This window comes from Colobus angolensis, unplaced genomic scaffold, assembly GCF_000951035.1.
Source record: "Colobus angolensis palliatus isolate OR3802 unplaced genomic scaffold, Cang.pa_1.0 Scaffold7, whole genome shotgun sequence".
Lineage (NCBI taxonomy): Eukaryota > Metazoa > Chordata > Mammalia > Primates > Cercopithecidae > Colobus > Colobus angolensis.
This window is the reverse complement of record NW_012120709.1, coordinates 7,279,386-7,300,012: the sequence shown is the minus strand read 5'-3', so window position 1 is coordinate 7,300,012 and position 20,627 is coordinate 7,279,386. Positions and strand designations below refer to the sequence as shown.

General features: G+C 36.4%; 1 protein-coding gene across 1 annotated transcript in view; it reads right to left on the bottom strand.

Annotated features, from left to right (window-relative positions):
• The window catches only part of ARHGAP42 (Rho GTPase activating protein 42), a 312,517-nt gene that overhangs the window by 18,865 nt on the left and 273,025 nt on the right, over positions 1 to 20,627 (bottom strand). The window contains exons 13-19 of the mRNA XM_011926606.1: positions 16,682 to 16,744; positions 15,319 to 15,393; positions 14,542 to 14,626; positions 13,836 to 13,894; positions 10,541 to 10,646; positions 1,763 to 1,922; positions 448 to 592 (exon numbers count right to left, since the gene is read on the bottom strand). Coding sequence (XP_011781996.1) covers positions 448 to 592; positions 1,763 to 1,922; positions 10,541 to 10,646; positions 13,836 to 13,894; positions 14,542 to 14,626; positions 15,319 to 15,393; positions 16,682 to 16,744 — 693 coding nt within the window. The remainder of the gene's footprint in view (positions 1 to 447; positions 593 to 1,762; positions 1,923 to 10,540; positions 10,647 to 13,835; positions 13,895 to 14,541; positions 14,627 to 15,318; positions 15,394 to 16,681; positions 16,745 to 20,627) is intronic.

Below are 20,627 nucleotides of genomic sequence, written 5' to 3'. Positions count from 1 at the left end.
TGTCTCAAGGTGACACCCACATCACTGAGGGCTTGGCTCAGAATTGTAAGTTAATGATAATGTGTGTTGTTGCTTTTTATCTTTTATCTTTCAGGCACTGATACCCAAGAGATAATGCTCTGAGAACATAATGTGAAAGGAAGGAAGAAAATGACAGCTTCAGTCAGACTTTATCTTGCTGTCTTCTTTACCACTTTGACAACAGGACAAAACCTGCTACAAAGTAGCACCCAATGTACTTAATCACAGCTTTTGTATCAATAATGAATTTGCTTACCCAAGCAACTGTACAACTATTGACAGAGAATATACAAATGATAAAAGAGGAGGTGTTAGGGAAAGAACATCAGTGTGAACATCTTCTATTTCTACCTAATTACCAATACAGTGAAGTACAGCTGAACTAAAGAATGAAGAAAGCATCTCCCTAAGGCCGGGTGCACTTACTATCAGGTTCGGCCAGGCATGGAGTATACCTCCCTCTGGGCTTCCTAGACCCTGTAGAGAGGCAGATTGCTCGTGTCCTTCGGGATCCAGATCGAGATTGAGGCTGAGGAAGAGGAATGCTTGGGTCTGGAGCAGTATGAAAAATCTACATATAAGAAAAACAGACCATGGTCAATAAAAGGGTGATATTGCCACTTTCATCATAAAATAAGCTTTGAACTATACACTACTTAATCAGCTGCAAAAAATAAGTATGCTAGAGCAGTTGTAACTTTTCCATTTATCTGGAGTATTATTTCTTTCACTGGGTTTTCTTTTTCATTCTCTCCCATTTCCCAAAAGTAAAATTTAGAAGATCTTTCAATAACTTTAAGAAACCTTCCAAATATGAACAAGACATATTGATGGTTTTTATTGTAATATTATCTTTCCACCTTCATACTCTGGAAAAACATAACCTGAGAGGAACTGAGGCTCATTCTGTATCATTTCTTCCACTGAATGGCTCCTTGCTTCTCAGGAGAAGATGCTGCCATGCTGTTGGCTCTGAGCTATCAAGGAGTGTGGCAAGCTGCAGGTAAAGGTATGAGCAGAGCTACAGGACACAGCCATGTGCTCTTGCGTTCTGAGAGAGCTTGTGCCCTTAGACACTAAGGGCGTGCTTCTGTGGGTGCTGGGAAGGGACCCAGGGGAGGAGAGGGCCTTAGTCATTCCCTCACAAGGACTAGATCAGAGATAAAAGGATTCCAAATTGTTAGACCTTAAATGGCTCAATTTGCTTAATACTCCAACTAATTCAGCTTTCAAAATTTCCCATTTTCATAGTTATTCTAAGATCTCACTTTTTTCAAGAAATCCTTAGGGACTAGATATAGAAAAGACTTCAAGACTGTTCCCTATATATTTTTCTTTTGTTTAGTTAGAACATTACCTCTATATAATTAAGAGTTTGATTTCAAAGGGATACAAAGAGAAGCTTAAAATAGACCCAACCACAAAGTGATTTTAAAGTGTTCTCTGCATAGGAGTAATAAACTTACCATACAATGTAAAGAAGAAAACCTTCTGAAGTCAATTATGTAGAAGGAAAGAAAACCATCTAACAGAAGGATTTTGGGAAGCACTTAAAAACTCAACAACAAGGAAAGAAAATTGAAGTCCCCATTAAGAGGTAATTTATACAAAACTTATGAGCTTTTTACATTTTATAGGAATAAATGATTGTACTGTAAAGTTCACAGATGATACAAATTCAAAATTCCTTTATAAAAGCAAGATATAAAACTTGACACTTCCACTTGAAAATGCAGCCTACCTTTTCATAGTGCTCTATCAGAATTTCCACCACAATATTCTGAAATTTAATATTCATCATAGCAGCCACAGTTTCTTCCTGTGCTCTCATTAGAGTTGGGCCAAATATGACACCAAGATTTGAGACAGTCATGAGATTTTGTTGGCTGTGTAGTGATACTCTGCAAATAACGAGCAACAAAAATATCTTAAGTTACATGTTTCAAAATTATGAAATAGTCTCTTCTATCAAATTTGTGGTGCAAAAAATGTAAAATATGCCATTATAGGCAAATTGTCCTACTTTTAGCCACTTCCAATTGGCATTTGGAGTATGGCCTAAAAAGATGTAAACAGATAACATTAACTCAAATAAAACATAATTACAGACAAAACAAATTAAAGAAAAAAAACCCTAATTTCCTAAATCAAGTACAATCACCCTAGAAAGATGATCAGCTGCTTGTTATTTTCAATGCTACTATACTTCTTTTGGAACAGTTAAGAGTAGACTGGTGGCAATTATATTCAGAGTCACCAAACATTGAGAACCTATTGCCAGGAATTTTCATACATATTATTATATTTAATCTTCCCAGTAAGTCAGACATTCCTATTGTACAAATTTTTAAAACCCCAGAAGCTCCTAAAGAAACATGTATTTTGAGGTCACAACAAATTCAGGACAGAGGTGCTGTTTCAATTCAGGTCCCCTGACTGCAAGTCAGTGGGTTCCTTGAGCTCCTGGGATAGATCACTGGCCAATACATGTTTCTTTTCTTTCTCCTTCATCTGTTCCATCCATCCATCCATCCATCCATCCATCCATCCATCCATCCATCCATCCAAAACTTCCCTGAGTGCCTCCCTAGTGTTGGGTGCTGTGCTAGGCAAACAGTGAGACAAGGAGATGCGGTAGCATCATTGCTTGCTTGACAATAAAATAAAAAACCTCTGATATCACTGACCTGAGCAAAGTAATCCTAGCAACTATCAAGAATGACTTTGACTAGTTCACTAATTCATTCTGGAAATTAGGTACATTCTTTAGAGGATACCTCATTCGTTTGACTTATCTTTTAGTTTACTCATTTTTCTATCTTACTCCAAGTCAGGCTATTAGTATAACACAAGATTATGTTTATGTCAGACTGACCATGCATCACAAACTGCATTCTACAACCAAAAGTAAGATTTTATGGGAAATCTAGGATTTTAGACTATCCATGGAACTCCTGTCACAGAATAGGAAGAGGAGGCTGCCACGCTGACTGACGTTTTCCTTATGCCATAGAGAGCACTAGCTAAGAAAGCATTTAGTTCCAGTAAGAAGAGTTTCATTCCAAGTTTCCTTTTAATATAATCAAATATTATACATTAATTGCTTAATATGTATTAGAAAATCTACTCAGGAAAGTAGTATGTAAATGCAGTAAGCCTATCTAGATTCAGAGCTTGGATCCATCTCTTGGAAGTTGGGTAAGCTCATTTATGTTATTTAATATCTCTAGGTTTCAGTTTCCTTATCTGTAAATTATATATATAAGAACCCATGTTGGGTTGTTGTGAGAATTAAATGAAATAATAAATCATATATGATCTCAAGATAATATTATTCCCTGAAATGAAATTAGCTTTAGGCACTCTTGCTAAAATGTCACAGTTCCCATAAAGTAAACAAAGTGGAATATAATTAATATTAAGCTCATTAGGAATAAACTTGTGAATCTCAAAAACTTGGTTTTGAGGTGGGTTCATGACTACATTGCACAGAAGATGGATTATTTTGACGATTGATTTTCTTTTCATTGAATTTTCTTTCTGCTGGGCTACTCAACTGTTACAGATTCCCACTACTCACCATTTCAGCAGGTTCTACAACTTATTCCCTCAACTCATGTAGGGAGCTGATACCCAACTGCTACCTCCTGGAACATATCCCTTTCTTTTATTTTTTTATTTTTTTTTTGAGGCGGAGTCTCGCTCTGTCGCCCGGACTGGAGTGCAGTGGCCAGATCTCAGCTCACTGAAAGCTCCGCCTCCTGGGTTTCGGCCATTCTCCTGCCTCAGCCTCCCGAGTAGCTGGGACTACAGGCGCCCGCCACCTCGCCCGGCTAGTTTTTCTATTTTTAGTAGAGACGGGGTTTCACCGTGTTAGCCAGGATGGTCTCGATCTCCTGACCTCGTGATCTGCCCGTCTCGGCCTCCCAAAGTGCTGGGATTACAGGCTTGAGCCACCACGCCCGGCCCCCTTTCTTTTATTAAAAGAGGAAATGTATATCAAGATCTGTCAACTTGTATTGTTTCAAATCTAGGAGTTTACACACAAAGAAACCAACATCATATGCTTAAGAGTTCTGCTTATGGAAATGGTAGAACATAAGGAGCCCCCATGGACCCAATACCCAGAGGAAAAAATCATAACAGATAAAAATTATTATTTAAAACCATACCCCAAAACACTTAAAGTCTCTAGAAAAAAACTTAAAGGATAAAGAAATATTTGTTCAAGCAAATCCACTAATTTTCAATAAGAAAAGCCAAGAGTCTGTGGCTTTTGAGGTACAACTGGCTCCCTCTTTCTTCCACCCCCAGCTCAATATGACTGAAACTCCACTCTGGGCATATGTGGCCAAGAAGACAGGGCTCCCTCTTTTCTCAGCCCCAAGTCAAGGGATATAGTATCTCATGGGTTTGGCAGGCTGTGAGCATGTCTCAGGCCCTCTACCTGTGGGTTGCAGAGGCTGAATTCCCAGTGAATGCAACTGAAAAGGCACTCACAATTCAGCCTCTGTAACCCACAGAATTCTTTGCCTCCAACTAGCCACACACTCAGGATGGATAGCTTTACCTGAGGTGCAGCAGGCCAAGAATATTGGTGCCAAAATCTCCCTCATTTCAGGACTACCTCCCTCAGCCAGTGCCAAGAGCAACGGGTCAAAGATTTTACCAGAGGGAGTGGAGTCCATAAGAACAGAAAACTCTGACTCTCTCGCTAAATCATAAGAAATAACTAGGGAAAGAGACAGAAATAGCCCTCTTAGCATCATAACAAATCTCAAAGACTTTTTTTTTTTAAGTGACCTGGCAAGGAGCTGGAATTTAACTGGATATGCTCTAGGGTGTTGTCAAAAACAACAGAGCAATCTTCTAGCAGTTAGTGAAAACTAACAAGCTGGATGTGATACCAAATGAAGCAGACAGCTTTACAGACCCGCTAAGGAAACAAACAGAACTCTCCTGAAACTATTGTTATCCCTGGGTGACTGTGGTCATGTCCAAGACTGCATTCTCTGAAGAGATAATAGAAGAAGCTTCACACTGAGGAGGAAATAGACTTCATTAAAATAGTTGACTAAAGATACTAAATTAGCCTGGGGACGGTGACTCAAACCTGTAATCCCAGCACTTTGGGAGGCCAAGGTGGGTGGATCACCTGAGGGTCAGGAGTTCGAGACCAGCCTGACCAACATAGTGAAACTTCATCTCTACTAAAAATACAAAATTAATCAGGTGTGGTGGTGAGTGCCTGTAATCCCAGCTACCTGGGAGGCTGAGGCAGGAGAATCACTTGAACCTGGGAGGCAGAGGTTGCAGTGAGCAGAGATTGTGCCACTGCACTCCAGCCTGGGTGGCAGAGTGAAACTCTGTCTCAAAAAAAAAAAAAAGAAAAGAAAAAAGATACTAAATAAACAAGCAAACAACAATTAAAGCAAGAGAGGATCAGTATTAGTATCAGTATTAGTTGCTACAAAACAGTAGCTAAAATGCCATGTCTTCAGCCAAAAATTATGACAATGCAAAGAAACAGGAAAGTGTGACTGATATACCAGGAAAAAAGTAGATAATAAAAACTGTCTGTGAGCAGACCCAAATGTCAGATTTAAACAGAAAAAGACTTCAAAGAAGTCATAAATATATCCAAAGTCCTCAAGAAAACCATGTCTAAAGATGAAGTATGGAGGTGTGGTAGCAATGTTTCATCAAATAGAGAATGTCAATAATGAGAGAGAGGTTATTTTAAAAATAAGAACCAAATGAAAATTGAAGTTGAAAAGTACAACAGCTGAAATGAAAAGTTCATTACTGGGGTTCAACAATAAATTAGACCTGACAGAAGAGTGAATCAGTAAACTTGAAGTATCAATAAAGATTATGCAATCTGAGGAATGGAGAGAAAGAAAAAAAAATGAAGAAAGATAGATCATCAGAAAAAAATCTGTGACATTAAGCACACTCATAAATGCATAATGGAAGTACCAGTAGCAGATGAAAGAGAGAAGTAGAAAAAAATATTCAAAGATATAGTGGCTGAAAATTTTCCAAATTTGATTAAAAACATTAATCTATATATCCAAGAAGCTCAACAAACTCCAAGCAGAATAACTGCAAAGATATCCACAGCAAGACACATCACAGTAAAAGTGCTGAAGCCAAAGACAAAAAGAAAATTCTGAAAGCATTAAGAGAAAAAGTCTTACTGGGGTCTACAAAGAACCCCAATAAGCTTATTTCTCAATAGAAACAATAACGGCTAGAAGGCAGAGGGATGGCATATTCAAAATGCTTAAAGAAAAAAAAGTCTGCCAACTAAGAATCTTCTATCCAGCAAAACTAACCTGCAAAAAAGGAAGGTGAAATAAAGACATTTTTAGGAAAACAAAAATTCAGAGAACTTATTGCTAGCAGATCCACATCACAAAAAATACTAAAGGACATTCTTCAGGCTGAAAGCAAGTGACCTTAGATTGTAATTCAAATGCACATGTAAAAACAAACAAACAAACAAACAAAAAACAAAAACCCAGTGTAGGTAATTAGGTAATTAAAAGAGTATAAATATATATTTCTTCTCCTTCCTTTTTTTGATTTTAAAATGCAATATTAATAATATATATGTATTAATAATTATATTGTTGGGCCTATAGCATTTAAAAATGTAGTATATTTGACAGTAACAGCACAAATGAAAAGCATAAAGCAAAGCTGTACTGGAGTAAGAAAATAATACCAGATGGTAATTCAAATTTACAGGAACAAATGAAAAGTTTAAAAAATGGTAAATAAGAAGGTTAATAAATGTATCAAACTCTATAAACGTACTTGTTCCTCTTTCTTCCCTCAACTTCATCTCTAAGAGGCATAAAATTATATAAATAAGTATAACAATGGATTGTTGGGATATAACATATATAGATATGACATGTTTATTAATGATAGCACAAAAAGGAGAAAGAGGAAATAGAACTATGTAAAAATAATGTTTCTATAGCTCACATTAATTAAGTTGAGTACATTCTGATAAGATGTATATGATAAGCCCTAGAAAATCTATTAGGACAAGAAAGCAGTAAAATTAAAACTGAATAGCAAAGACAACATGAAACATATAGAAAACAAAAAGAAAAATGGTAGATATAGGTCCAACCACATCAAGAATAACATTAAATGTGAATGGATTAAACAATACAATCAAAAGTCAGAGATTATCAAACTGAATTAAAAAACAATAAGATCCAACTATATGCTTTCTACAGTAGATATACATTAGATTCAGAAATACAAACAGGTTGAAAGTAAAAGGACGGAAGATGTATCATGCAAACAGTAACCAAATGAAAGCCAGAAGAACCGTAACAATATCATACAAAATGGATTTTAAAACAAAGAAATGCTATTAGAGATAAAGATAAAATATAATGATAAAAGGATCAATCTGGTCAGGTGTGGTGGCTCATGCCTGTAATCCCAGCACTTTGGGACACTGAGGCAGGTGGATCACGAGGTCAAGAGATAGAGACCATCCTGGCCAACATGGTGAAACCCTGTTCTCTACTAAAAATACAAAAATTAACTAAAATTAGCTGGGCGTGGTGTCACGTGTCTCTAGTCCCAGCTACTCAGGAGGCTGAGGCAGGAGAATCGCTTGAACCCAGGAGATGGAGGTTGCAGCAAGCCGAGATCATGCCACTGCACTCCAGCCTGGTGACAGGGCGAGACTCCGTCTCAAAAAAAAAAGGGTCAATCTAACAGGAATATATAACAATTATAAACAACTATATATATATATATATATATATATATAGTTAATAACAAAGTACTCAAATACATGAAGTAAAGTCATGCGCTCCTGAGTGGGCTTTCCAAACAGTGAATCAAGAGTTTTGTTTAGTTTTACATTTGCACTGAGTAAGGATTATTGGTCACCTGAATATTATTTAATTAAAAACATCAATTGGCAAATGTAATAACACTAGCAAATATCCATGTGTAAAACGAAAAGATTTTAATTTAGGAGAAATCAACTTTCACTTCTTACTTTACATTCAAAAGAAATTCCATAATAATTTTCTAAAATGTTATAGCTCCTAATGAATAAGTCCACCGACAAATTTTTTTGTAATTTAATAACACTTTTAAATATTTAAAATTAGTTGAGAATAAAAGAAAACACCACAGATAGCAAACAAAAGGACTCTTAGGAAGAATTCAATGATTTATACTGTTTCTCAGAGTTAATTAATGGAAATTTGGAATCAGTCCTTTAGTCTTCAGAATTCCAATCTAGGTTGATTGTCCTAATTTTTTTTCAGCCATGAAAGGTTTCAGCCAGGGATCAAGAGTGTTATTAGCTGTTTGCTGTTTTTATAAGTAAATTTGTGGTGATCTGAATGCACGTTACACAGCTCCTGTTTGGTGAGCAAGGTTTGACCTTTTGAAAGTTCAAGAAAGAAGCTAGGAATGGTGGAGAAGGATGAGCAAAGTAATTTAAGCATTCTTTAGTGGCCAGATACTCTCCTGTGCTATTGCCTGTGCCAAAGCCACACAGAGTCATCTTAAGGGTACGGCTTGTGTTAATCTATTATTCTGGATAATTAAGCAAACATATTTTGTGTGACACACATGTGGATTTTCAAAGGACATTTTCAAAGCCTTTGCTAGAAAATTAGTTTGAAGACCAACAAGAAAATGTCTAATAAATTGTATAGTTAAATTTCATGAAGAGCTCACGCAATTCAAAACTAATACTGACCAACAATAGCAAGTCCTATGTTTATTAGCTAAAAGAAGTGCTGCTATGGGTCAATAGTTAATGATGAACTTTAAGTGATGTTGATCCTAGTAGATTTCCTTTTTATTTTAAATAGTGGTGGTGGTAATGGATATGTGGGGGAAGATTTACATTATCTAAAAGCCTGCAAGTTGAGATGAGATTTATGAATATGTTTATGTAGCACTACAGAATGAGCATCTGTTATCCAAAATGCTTGAGAACAGAAGTGTTTGGATTTCAGATATTTTTCAGATTTTAAAATATCTGCATTATATTTACCAGTTGAGCATCCCAAATCCAAAAAGTTCCAATGAGCATTATAATTGAGCAACATCTTGGCACTCAAAAAGTTGTAGAATTTGGAGCATTTTGAATTTTTGATTTTCAGACTGGGGATACTCAAGTTTTATTTCAAATGTATATGGCTCAAATGAGCATAAATTGGGTTACTACTTATTATGAAGAATGAAGGATTAATCATTTTATTGTAAATCATGGTACTCATTAAAATGGGAAATATGGTACTCATGAAATATTCCCATTAAAACGTTCCCATTAAAATGGAAAATATTTCCCATTTTAATGAGTACCATGATTTACAATAAAATGATTAATCCTTCATTCTACTAAATAATGCTACAGGAAATTCTTAAGTAAGTTTAAAACTGGATTTAGACATTTGTTTCCAGCAGCATGGCAAATTCACTTTGGGCTTAAATATGTGTTTGTCTCTCTCTCTGTATCTTTCAATTTATAGAGATAGATAGTAGATAGATATAATATTTATAATGATTAATTTTGCACATCAGCTTGGCTAGGCTATGATACCAAGATATTTGGTTGAAGATTATCCTAGATGTTTCTCTTAAGGTATTTTGTTCAGATGACATCATCATTTAAATGAGTAGTCTTTAAGTAGAGTAGATTACCCTCCATAATATGGGTGGGCCTCATCCAATCAGTTGAAGGTCTTAAAAAAAAACAAAAAACAAAAAACTGAGTTCCCAGAGTAACAAGGAATTCTGTCTCAAGATTGTCTTTGGATTCAAGCTTCAACATCAACTCTTCCCCGCCAGCCTGCACCGCAGATTTCAGATGTGTTAGCCTCAATAATCAAGTGAACCAATTCCTTAAAATCAACCAATCAATCTCTATCTCTTTACACATATATTAAATATATGTACATGCACACACACACAGACACTATTGCTTTTGTTTCTGCAGATAGCTCTGGCTAATACAGTATTTATCTACAAAGAGAGATTTTAAATATATGAATAAACTAGCAGCAAAGTTAGAAAAATCTCCAGAGATCAAGTGAAATAATGAATACATGGAGGGAATCTCACAGTTAAGTGTTAGTTTTACCTAGGGGAACCTGTTGACTTCAGTAGTATAGAGCACTGGTCTTCAAACTCATTGCTTATAATGCACCTAAAAGGATTGGGAGGAAAGAAACTATATACTCCTTCATTTTTAAGTTGACATATCTACTTGTTTCATCATTAGTTTAACAATTGCAAAGGATATAATTATTTGCATAATTATATGCAAATAAATATATACAGGTACACACACTCATATAGAAATATCTTAAAAACAAACTGTCATACCATTTTTTAAGCAAATTCAATGGACTCTAATTATAATACCAATATTATAACACAATCACACACTTTAAAAAGACATGAACAAACTTAACAGATGAACAATAAGTTAAATGAACAATGTAAGTTAGAGAATTACTTGACCAGATGCTTTATTAAGATGTCCAGCATCTCTCTGTTTTTCTCTGGCAATTTGTGCACCAATGCATGTACAGCCTCCACCCTGTAGTTCTGGTCATCAGATTCTGTTACATAAAAAAGGTTGCAAATGTTCAAGTTTTAATTGCAATTCAATTGTATTTAATTGCATTCAATTGAATTTCATTCAATGTAAATATTAGTAATCTAATCACAACTACCACGTCTACCCCTCATGCCTCACTGCTGCATGTAGTACCATCATTATCATTCCCTATGACTTGCAGAAGTTGAGTAACTCGCCCACGGTCATGAAGTTAGGAAGTAGAGAAGCCAAAGAAGCCCATTTCTACAGATTCCACACAGATGCTCTTAGCCACTGAACTGTACACTTTGATACAGCCAATACTCATCACCTGCTTGAGTTTTACTACCTAAAGACACAATCAAACCTTTAGATATGTGAATGACCACAGCAATTGCTATAGATTTCCTAATGTGCCAGTCACTAGAGTATGTATTAGTCCATTTATATGGTTTGGCTGTGTCCCCACCCAAATCTCATCTTGAATTGTAGTTCCCATAATCCCTACGTGTTGTGGGAGGTGAGGTAATGCTGTTCTCGTGATAGTGAGTGAGTTCTCATGAGATCTGACAGTTTTATAAGGGGCTTTTCCCCCTTTCCTCAGCACTTCTCCCTCCTGTCACCATGTGAGGAGGCATCTTCTGCCATGTTTGTAAGTTTCCTGAGTTGCTCCCAGCCATGTGGAACTGTGAGTCAATTAAACCTCTTTTTCTTACCAATTACTGAGTCTTGGATGTTTCTTCACAGTAGTGTGGTAATACACCCATAGAAAGCTCCTAGAGATTCAACCCAGTGTGACCAGATGAGGCCCCACATTCCTCTCATTTTACAAATATAAAGACAATACAGAAGAACTGTTCTGAAATGTTAGCATTATTACATAAACATAAGCCCCATAGATTTTCAGCCCATAATGACAATGGTAAATGTAAAATACAAGAATCATCTATGGCAAGCGTAGTCTGCCAAGTGAAAGCTAAGATGTTGGCATGTCTGCTAGAGAAATGTCTAACATTTCAGAACAAGAAAGCTTCATTTAACATTCTCTTACTGCGGCAAATAAATTCTAGGATGATTCCCCACTGTACCAAATTCTTTCTCCAGAAAGTACCTTGACTCACAGGATTCACATTATGGGATTACCATTTCATCTGGGAGCAGCTATTTAGACATGGGGTGAAGAGAGAGCCTGGCTCAGGCTAAACATGAGGTCTAACCTAGCAACTGGAATGGAGACATCAAAAATCTGATCGTACTGCTGGCTGTGTGAAAAGGCAGACAATGTAAAATCAGGGCTGAAGTGACCAAATGTACTCCAAGAAAATCTGACTGGGAAGCAAAGTGAGAATGATAGAAATACAGTAGAGAACAAAGATGAGAGATCCTCAGGAAAGAGTGAGTAGAGAAATGTCAAATCCCAAGTTGGCAGTCCCTGGTTGCAGGCTCATGGAAACCCTGACCTCTGTTCTGCCAAGGAATACACTGAAATATCTCTCAGGATCTGAATAACTTCCCCTTTATACTGAGCTGGACTTCTGCTGCTTGAAACCAAATAACCTAATTTTCTTAACTTAGCATCTAGTAAATATGGCTATTTTAGGTCCAGACAAAAGATGAGTTCATATATATAAGGATATATTTTAAATATCATGGTCATGAATATTATTATTATAATATAATTACCATTTGCTACAGAAGCAAATGGAGAAAAAATTTGTGACCAAAAGTTTGTACTGAAACAGTAAGCTCATTGAGCCATTTTAGCCAAGTAGCTCAAATTTCCTTTGTTATAAAGCAAAATTTCTGTAAGAAAGGGTTCTGGGTTAAGAGTAGAAACAAAACAAAAATCTGGCTTGCAGCCCTGATTTTGCCATGAATTTATTAGTGTCATTGTACATATTATTTGCCCACTTTGGGTCCTGATTTCCTAGTTCATAGAATGAGAGGTCAGATTATATATTTTCTCTGGTCCTGTATGTCCTACAAAGATTTCTATGAAGAGGAGGTAGAGTGGAGAGCTTCAAGAGAAAACTAAATAGTGTAGATTTATAGGAGATCATGTGGTTAGTCATAAAAACTGGATTGAAAACCGAGGTCATTCAATTTTATCTGACACTTTTATCAGCACACATTTCCTGTGACATTACAATGTGTGCAAATAAACTAACCCAACTAATTTCTTTCTTCGATTGTGAAAAATAATCTGGTTGTAGTCACACCTCATACATCTTAACAATGAAATGCCAGCTCTTAATTATTACAAGTTGTTGTGATGGGCTCAGATGGTACCTGGCACTTCAGTCTCAATGGTTTACAAATACATGTTACTAACTTCTCATATAGCATATGTCAACTCTTCCTGCTAATATTTTAAATTAATATCTATTCATATCACATGATGGCAATCACAGATCTAAACAAATGACATAAATGTGATCATTGCAAATAAAATATGAGGGAGAGGGGATTGATGGAAGTGCCTGCTGTCTGCCAAAAATATTTGACTCATCTCCAGACTGAGGAATATAGCACATGAGCATGTGCAGGGATATAATTGTCTGTACATATTCAGAGTCCTGCTTAGTTGATCTTATAAGAAACTGATACTTGTCATTCAAATAAGATGAAATTAGAATAATAATTCCTCATGGTTCTTTCTAATCACCAGACTGTTACCCAATGAGGTCTTGCTAAGTGTCAACATATTTCAGTTAATTCTGCAATTTCTTATTGGCTTCTAAACCACATTATAAATTACTAAATATCAGATTAACAACTTTTTTTTTTCTTTTTTTTTAATCTGAGATGGAGTTTCACTCTTGTTGCCCGGGCTGGAGTGCAATGGCACAATCTCAGCTCACCGCAACCTCCGCCTCCTGGGTTCAAGCGATCCTCCTGCCTCAGCCTCCCGAGTAGCTGGGATTACAGGCATGCACCACCACGCCCAGCTAATTTTGTATTTTTAGTAGAGACAGGGTTTCTCCATGTTGGTCAGGTTGGTCTCGAACTCCCGACCTCAGGTGATCTGCCCACCTCGGCCTCCCAAAGTGCTGGAATTACAGGTGTGAGCCACCGTGCCCAGCCCAGATTAACAACTTTTTAAGCAATACTTGAAAAAAATCTTCACTAGCTGATACTAGTAATATATGCCTAAGTATGGCAGCATAAAACTACATCAATTATAAAGTGTATGTGATTCAAGTATACTTACTAACAGCAATGATAAAATCTTTGTGCAACTTGTAAGTCATCAGTGGTTCTGCAAGGCACCTACAACAGAGAAGTAAAGCACATGTTAGAATGGTAGTATCTTTTACTCTCCCCTAAACTTTAAGTGTTTCTTTAAGAATTAGGTGACTGTCATTCATCAATTAAAAATAAAATAATATATAAATAAGTAAATAAAAGAATTGGGTGATTTGGCAGTTTGATAAAGTTCCAGTAGTGGGGCCACAGAGAGACCTAAAATGCAGACCTTGAAGACACCAATGTACTTCTTTCCATGACTGTTTTAAGAGGGGAGACTGGGAGACCATTTTTTCAGTGTCAGAATTACCTTACCAGAGGAACAAATATGGGAACAATAGTTAAAAAACAAAACAACACAACTTTCCATTCCAATTTGTTATTTTAAAAAGTACATAGAAATCCCATACACAAACTTCATCTGAAACAACAAATACTAATTCAGTACTCAATATTATATAGTCTTTTAAATTATTATTGGAAAAATCAAGTACAAGTTCCAGAACACTAAATGTAAATCTTACCATGTCATGCTATTTCACCTTTTGTGAGGGAACTGAGCTACCGAGTGAAGCTTCTGGACGCAGGCTCCATGAAGTCACATGGTTACTACTACCCAAGGGGTGAGTCAGAGACTGCATCCAGAGTACTAGGAGTTAAACCCTCCTCACCTGAGGTAGTTTTTCAGCCCACTCGTTATTGTCTTATTGTCCCACAGTTCAATATCAATATCAATATCAGGAGGGGATTTAGGAGCTGGAAATAATAAAACAAGGTGTTTAAATTGTGTAGTTCAAAATATTCCTTATGCAATTATGAAAAGCGGGCACAAACATAAGTAGGTCAAAAGAGAGAGGTCTTCATTTCTTAGAATGCAAAGAGTTAACGTTAGGACTGTTGTTTGTGTGAATTGATAAAAAGCTAGCACTAAAACTCCAAGATATATCCTATGAAATAAGTCTCCCAAATGAAATTATTGCTAATTGCTAACATGACAGAGCAGTTACCATGTGTCCAGCATGCTTCTAAGTGCTTTACAGAGATTAACATATCCAATCCTCACAACTCTTAAGAGGCAGGTACCATTATTATCCCTATTTTTATAAACGAGGAGGCTGAGACACAAAGACATTAAGCAAATGACTCGAGGTCACAAAACCTGTAAGTTGCTGAACTAGGATTCCAAATGACTCTAGCTAGCATCCATGCATCTTATTGTATCTCTAGCTTACCAAAGGACACTTGGGAGAAAAAAATACAGTATTATAAAAATGCCCCCTCAAATTCTCATTGTTCATCTATTATAAATAAACATTAAAAACTGAATGTAAATATGAACTTTAAATATTATTTGAAAATATTCAAAGTCGCACTAGTCAAAGAAGCCTATACTTTAGATTACCTATAAGAACACAAAACTTATGTAAGTTGCTTCATCCAAAACTTACAAAATATGGTATTCATGAGTTTTTGAACTTTGGAGTTCACTCCTCCTATTCGGTAGAGTCCTAAAATGGTGATACCTAATAGGAAGGAAAATCACAAGAAAATGGCTTGCGATACAGCTTGGCAAGTACAGAATGTTAAAAACTCAGACATATGCCTAACAAAATTTGAAAGCTACTTATCCAATTTCACAGTATAACTTTAGCAAAGCTATCCTGGAAACACCCATCAGACTTACATTTCTCAGAGCAGACACTGAACAGTGATTTGAAAGTCTTTGAAGATCTTCAAAGCAGCAAAGTGTAGCTGCCTATTCACCATTATTTGAATATAAAAAAGCAATGGAGATGGGAAGGGATGATCAGTATTACTCATGTTCTATTTCTTTAGAGTCATGGAGTCCTCCTGCATGTTGAAAAGTCCTATGGCATTTATATCTTCAGTTTAGAGATGAGGAAACAGATTCAGAGAATTCAAGGAAACTACTTCTCAAAACGTTAAAGTAGCAGCACTTAAAATTTAAATATAAGTTTATGGAACTCCAAAGCCCAATATGAATGTTGCTTTAGCCAAATTTTCCTGGAAGTGAGTCCAACATTTAACTGGAGTGGACTTCAAGACAGAGGTCATGATTAGAGTGAAGAAAGGTGCCAAAGCTCTGGCAGTGACAAATCAGCAAAAGAAGTATATAAGGAAGGAAGGGAGCGAAGACAAGCTCCTTAGGAATCTTACCTCCTCAATGATTGGCAAAAAAAAAAAAAAAAATCAAACAGGCCGGGCGCAGTGGCTCAAGCCTGTAATCCCAGCACTTTGGGAGGCCAAGACGGGCGGATCACGAGGTCAGGAGATCAAGACCATCCTGGCTAACACGGTGAAACCCCGTCTCTACTAAAAAATACAAAAAACTAGCCAGGCGAGGTGGCGGGCGCCTGTAGTCCCAGCTACTCAGGAGACTGAGGCAGGAGAATGGCATAAACCCGGGAGGCGGAGCTTGCAGTGAGCTGAGATCGGCCACTGCACTCCAGCCTAGGCGACAGAGCGAGACTCCGTCTCAAAAAAAAAAAAAAAATCAAAAAAATCAAAGGGGTGCTTGAAGTAATAAATAAGGCACAGTTTATCAATAAGAAGTACAGTGAGGCTATATTAGAAAAAAATCGAAAAAAGAAGTATGCCTAAAGCATGATTTTTGGTAAACTAAAGCTCAAGGTATAACTATTTGTATACTGATACATACATTTATATCACTCTTAAAATTAATCCATGTTGATGACCAAATACATCTTCATTGATTCATCTACTCTGAGAGTTTTCTATGTAAGAATGAGACACGTGACAGGAATGCTATACCGATCAGGCAACACTGACCTCTTGTTTCCACAGCTTGAATGCATTTTCTCACAAAGTTGAACCCTGCTTCATTCAAATACACTGAAAATAAGAGAGAAATCGCATTAGGTGTTTATGCTGAACTCACAGCCCCACTTCACTTGGCTCTGTTCATTGGCCCTTTATGACTCAACAGCAGAGAGGTTTTTACTGAGTTTTTCAAATATTTTAGTTAGAGGCTGACTTTTTATTTTGGGGTAGAAGTAGAGGAGGGAACTTCACCCTCACAGTTATTGTATCCACCTGCCAAGATCCTTCACATAAAGTGTGTTACAATGATCTTATCCACTTTTCCTAAAAATAGCATTACTCCTTTACTACGTGTTATTTTTTTTTTCAAATCATAGGAGCAAATGCAATAAGAATAAACCCTTATTATGTATTGAAACTTGTAATATAAAGCCTTTCACATATCCTTTCCCATGATTCTCAAAATATTTTCAGGTAGAGAAAAGGCTCTGCAGTCTCAAGATGATTCCCTGGGTTGCTGAAAACCTCCACTGTTCTCAGTTTTAAGCTCTAGAGTCAGGATTCTAACTCGGGTCTGATTCTAAGCTCCATGCTCTGTTTTTCATTTTGCTGCCATATTTAAAATAATTCAAAAGATGCATTGTCAGTCACTAAACATCCCCAAAAGGTCCTAGGATTCTGAAATTGCAATTTTTGTTTTTTTGGCTAGATTTTCTTTGGATCAATTCTAATTTTTTAAGGGGTTTTGGGGCCAGATCAAATGAGATTACTTGTTTAAAGAGAAAGCATTTATTTTAAAAATACCAACTAATACCCAGAGAGGAAACTGAAAAACTTTTGAACTATGATACAAATTTTCATCACATGTGGTAGAGACATGATTTTTAAAATATTCTCAAATAATAAATGAGAATTCAAGCCAATAAAAATTTAAAACTAACTTCCATTTAAAGACAGTAGATTAAACATTCTTGTAACTCAAAATAGACCCCCAGACAAAAAATATATATCAAAAAAATAACGATAAAAATCAAGAAAGGGTAACAGCAACAAACTAAAAACTGAAAAAAATTCTAGGCACAGCAAGCCAATGGAGCTGAACTGATTGACAGAAAGGCCTGAATAATCTGTGCCTAACAATGGAACAAGAGGTACCACCACGAAGGGGTATTTATTATGTGTTGTTAGGTGAAAAAAGTAATCGACAGGACAATAAGGCCTATTTTCTCAAAATCTAAAAATCTGAGGGTATATATGACTGTTTCTATTTTCCTAAGAAAAAACTCCACAAATATATATGCAAACTATTGGTAAGGAGAAAGAGGGCAGAAGTTAGAAACTGTCATTTTTGATTCACTAGGCATTTTGGGATTATTTGATATTTAAATGTATATATGTGTGTGCGTGCGTGTGTGTGTGTGTGTGTGTTTAGCACTCTAAAAAACAACTTCAAAACTCTAGAAATAAAAATGTCAAAACTGAAATATGTATTGCCATCAATGGGAAGTAGTTCATTTATTTCTTTGTCCCCACTGTCCTAGGTCAAGAGAACAGAACTCAGTGAATACTTTCAGTGAACTCAACATACAAAAATGAATGGCCATGGCATCTTATTAGAGTACAGCTGATGACCTACCCACATGACAGTGAAGCTTTTCTTGGACACCAAGGAGAGACTGCTTGCTTCCAATAACCCCAAAATGCCCAGCGTAACACTAAGCATTCAGATATTTTAAAATACTTCTTTAATATAGGAAACAGGTAAGATGGAAAAGTGAGGAATCATTTAATTTTCAGTTTTAAGGACAACAAAAACTGAGACAAAAAATGTAACCCTAGATAAAAACAAGACACTAGCATTTTTATATCAATTAAAACTGCAAATTCCTGACATTTAAAATGCTTGGTACTAGAGGTCACATTCTTCCGCTTTTCAATAAAAAGATGTATTAAGAGAAAAAGACAATCATTTTTTAAAAATTTCAACAGAACTTCCTTTCAACAAAAATATAATGAAGATAGTTGTGACATATCAAACAGAATTTCTCTCTTAAGTATTCATTTTGAGAAAAATAAGTAATAACCAGGCTGTACCCCAAAGTATACTGGGATATTTGGCAGCAATATTCCAGTCTTTTCTAATAAACTGATATCAAAAGCTCATCATGTAGAATAAAATCTTACCGAGAGTCAGTCTAACTGCAGGGTTATTCTACGGATGCTTCTGTTCTGACATATTCCATGGATCCTGTACTTAGCTCCCGTCATGTGAGTAAATACAACATTATCAATCAATTCAGAGATGTGGAAGAATATACTGTGTTGGCAAAAATAACCATGAATTTTTGTTTCCTTTGCCCATCCTTTGCTTTGACTGAAAGAGTAGTTTCATGGTGCAGAGATAGTGTCTAGCTTTGTTTAAAGCCAGGAAAACCTAAGGCCAGTTCTCAGCTCTAGTATCACTGCTGTATGTCTGAGGTGGGGGAAATGTACCTATTATTTTATAAACTCAAGTTCCTTCATTTATAAAATGAGCAAAGTAACAATACCTAAGTTAAACAGTTGTAGTAAGATGAAGACAAATGGAATGAAACACTGAAGAGTGCCTAACAATGGAACAAGAGGAATTCAATGCTAGGTTTTTTTTCCTACCTGCTCCTGTCTACACGTCACTGCTATATAACATAAGAAATTATAAAAGAAGTCAGTCATTAGTTTTAACTAGATGAGAGGGGCAGTAGTTACTCTTTCACTTGTTAGCTCTGTTACTAGGCATGGTTTTGATCTCTCTGTGCCTCAGTTTCCTCTCCTACAAAATAAAGGTAATAGTTTCTTCTTCATAGCACTATTTAAAGATGAAGTAAGTTAACATTTGCAAAGCTCCTAGAATAGTGTATGCTTAGAATATAGTAAGTGCTTTAAAGTATTGGCTCTTATCATTATCATTATTATTGACTAGAGAAGAATGCAAATCTCTACATATGTAAACTTCGTGAATAAGGCATTCTTCCCACATGGCTAAAATCACTGGGGCTTGAGGGACAGTCAGCCACAAGTGTTGATTTTCAAAAAGGCATATATCACTTTGTCACTTATTTAATAAGTTGGATATTAAGAAATGTCCCCATGTGATCATTATACTTCAGTAAATACAATGAAAAAACATATCCTCTCACTAGAGCTAAACAGACTATAGCAGACTGAAATTACTGTTTACCCATATCTGTTGTCCCTCCCTACAAGAAGATTATATTTCTCAGCATCCTTGAAGCCAGGCTTGGTCATGTGATACCCACTAACAATGAAATATGAACATAAGTGACACGTGTCTTTACCCAGTAGCCACTAAGAGCCAGTATGTGGCTTGCAATTTTCTTTTTCCCTTGTCACAGGATCAGCAATGATACAAAGGGAGGCTTCTCTACCAACTCAAGTTCCAGGGTGAAAACAATGTTGAGAGCCACCGCTGACCTATATGGACATGTACTACAAAGAAGAAATGAACCTTTATAGTCATCAGCCTCGGAGACTTGAGGATCATCCATTACCAAGCATAACCTGGCCAGTTCTGATTTAATTGTATATAACTTAATTCACTGTGGCAAAACTCACTGAAATAAAGGCAACCCCACATAATGAACTTTTTTCCTCCCTTAACTAGAATGTATCCCTTTTGACTACTGACTTGTCAATTCACATAACAAAGGCAGCAAAGTGCAGCAGTGGCAGGGCCTGTGGATGGTTGCTTTGCAAACAACCATCAACTATAGACAGTGCCTTCACTTTAGTACCCAGCGATTTCTGCTGAGGTCTGAGAAGAGGACAAGATGGCTCAAATAGTTTGTCTTCCAATGACTATGGATGAGGTAATCACAAGGATTGTCATTTCTGAGGGAAGTCAGGGGCAAACACATTCTGTAATGGAAAATGAGCAATTTTCCAAAGCCACGAAGGG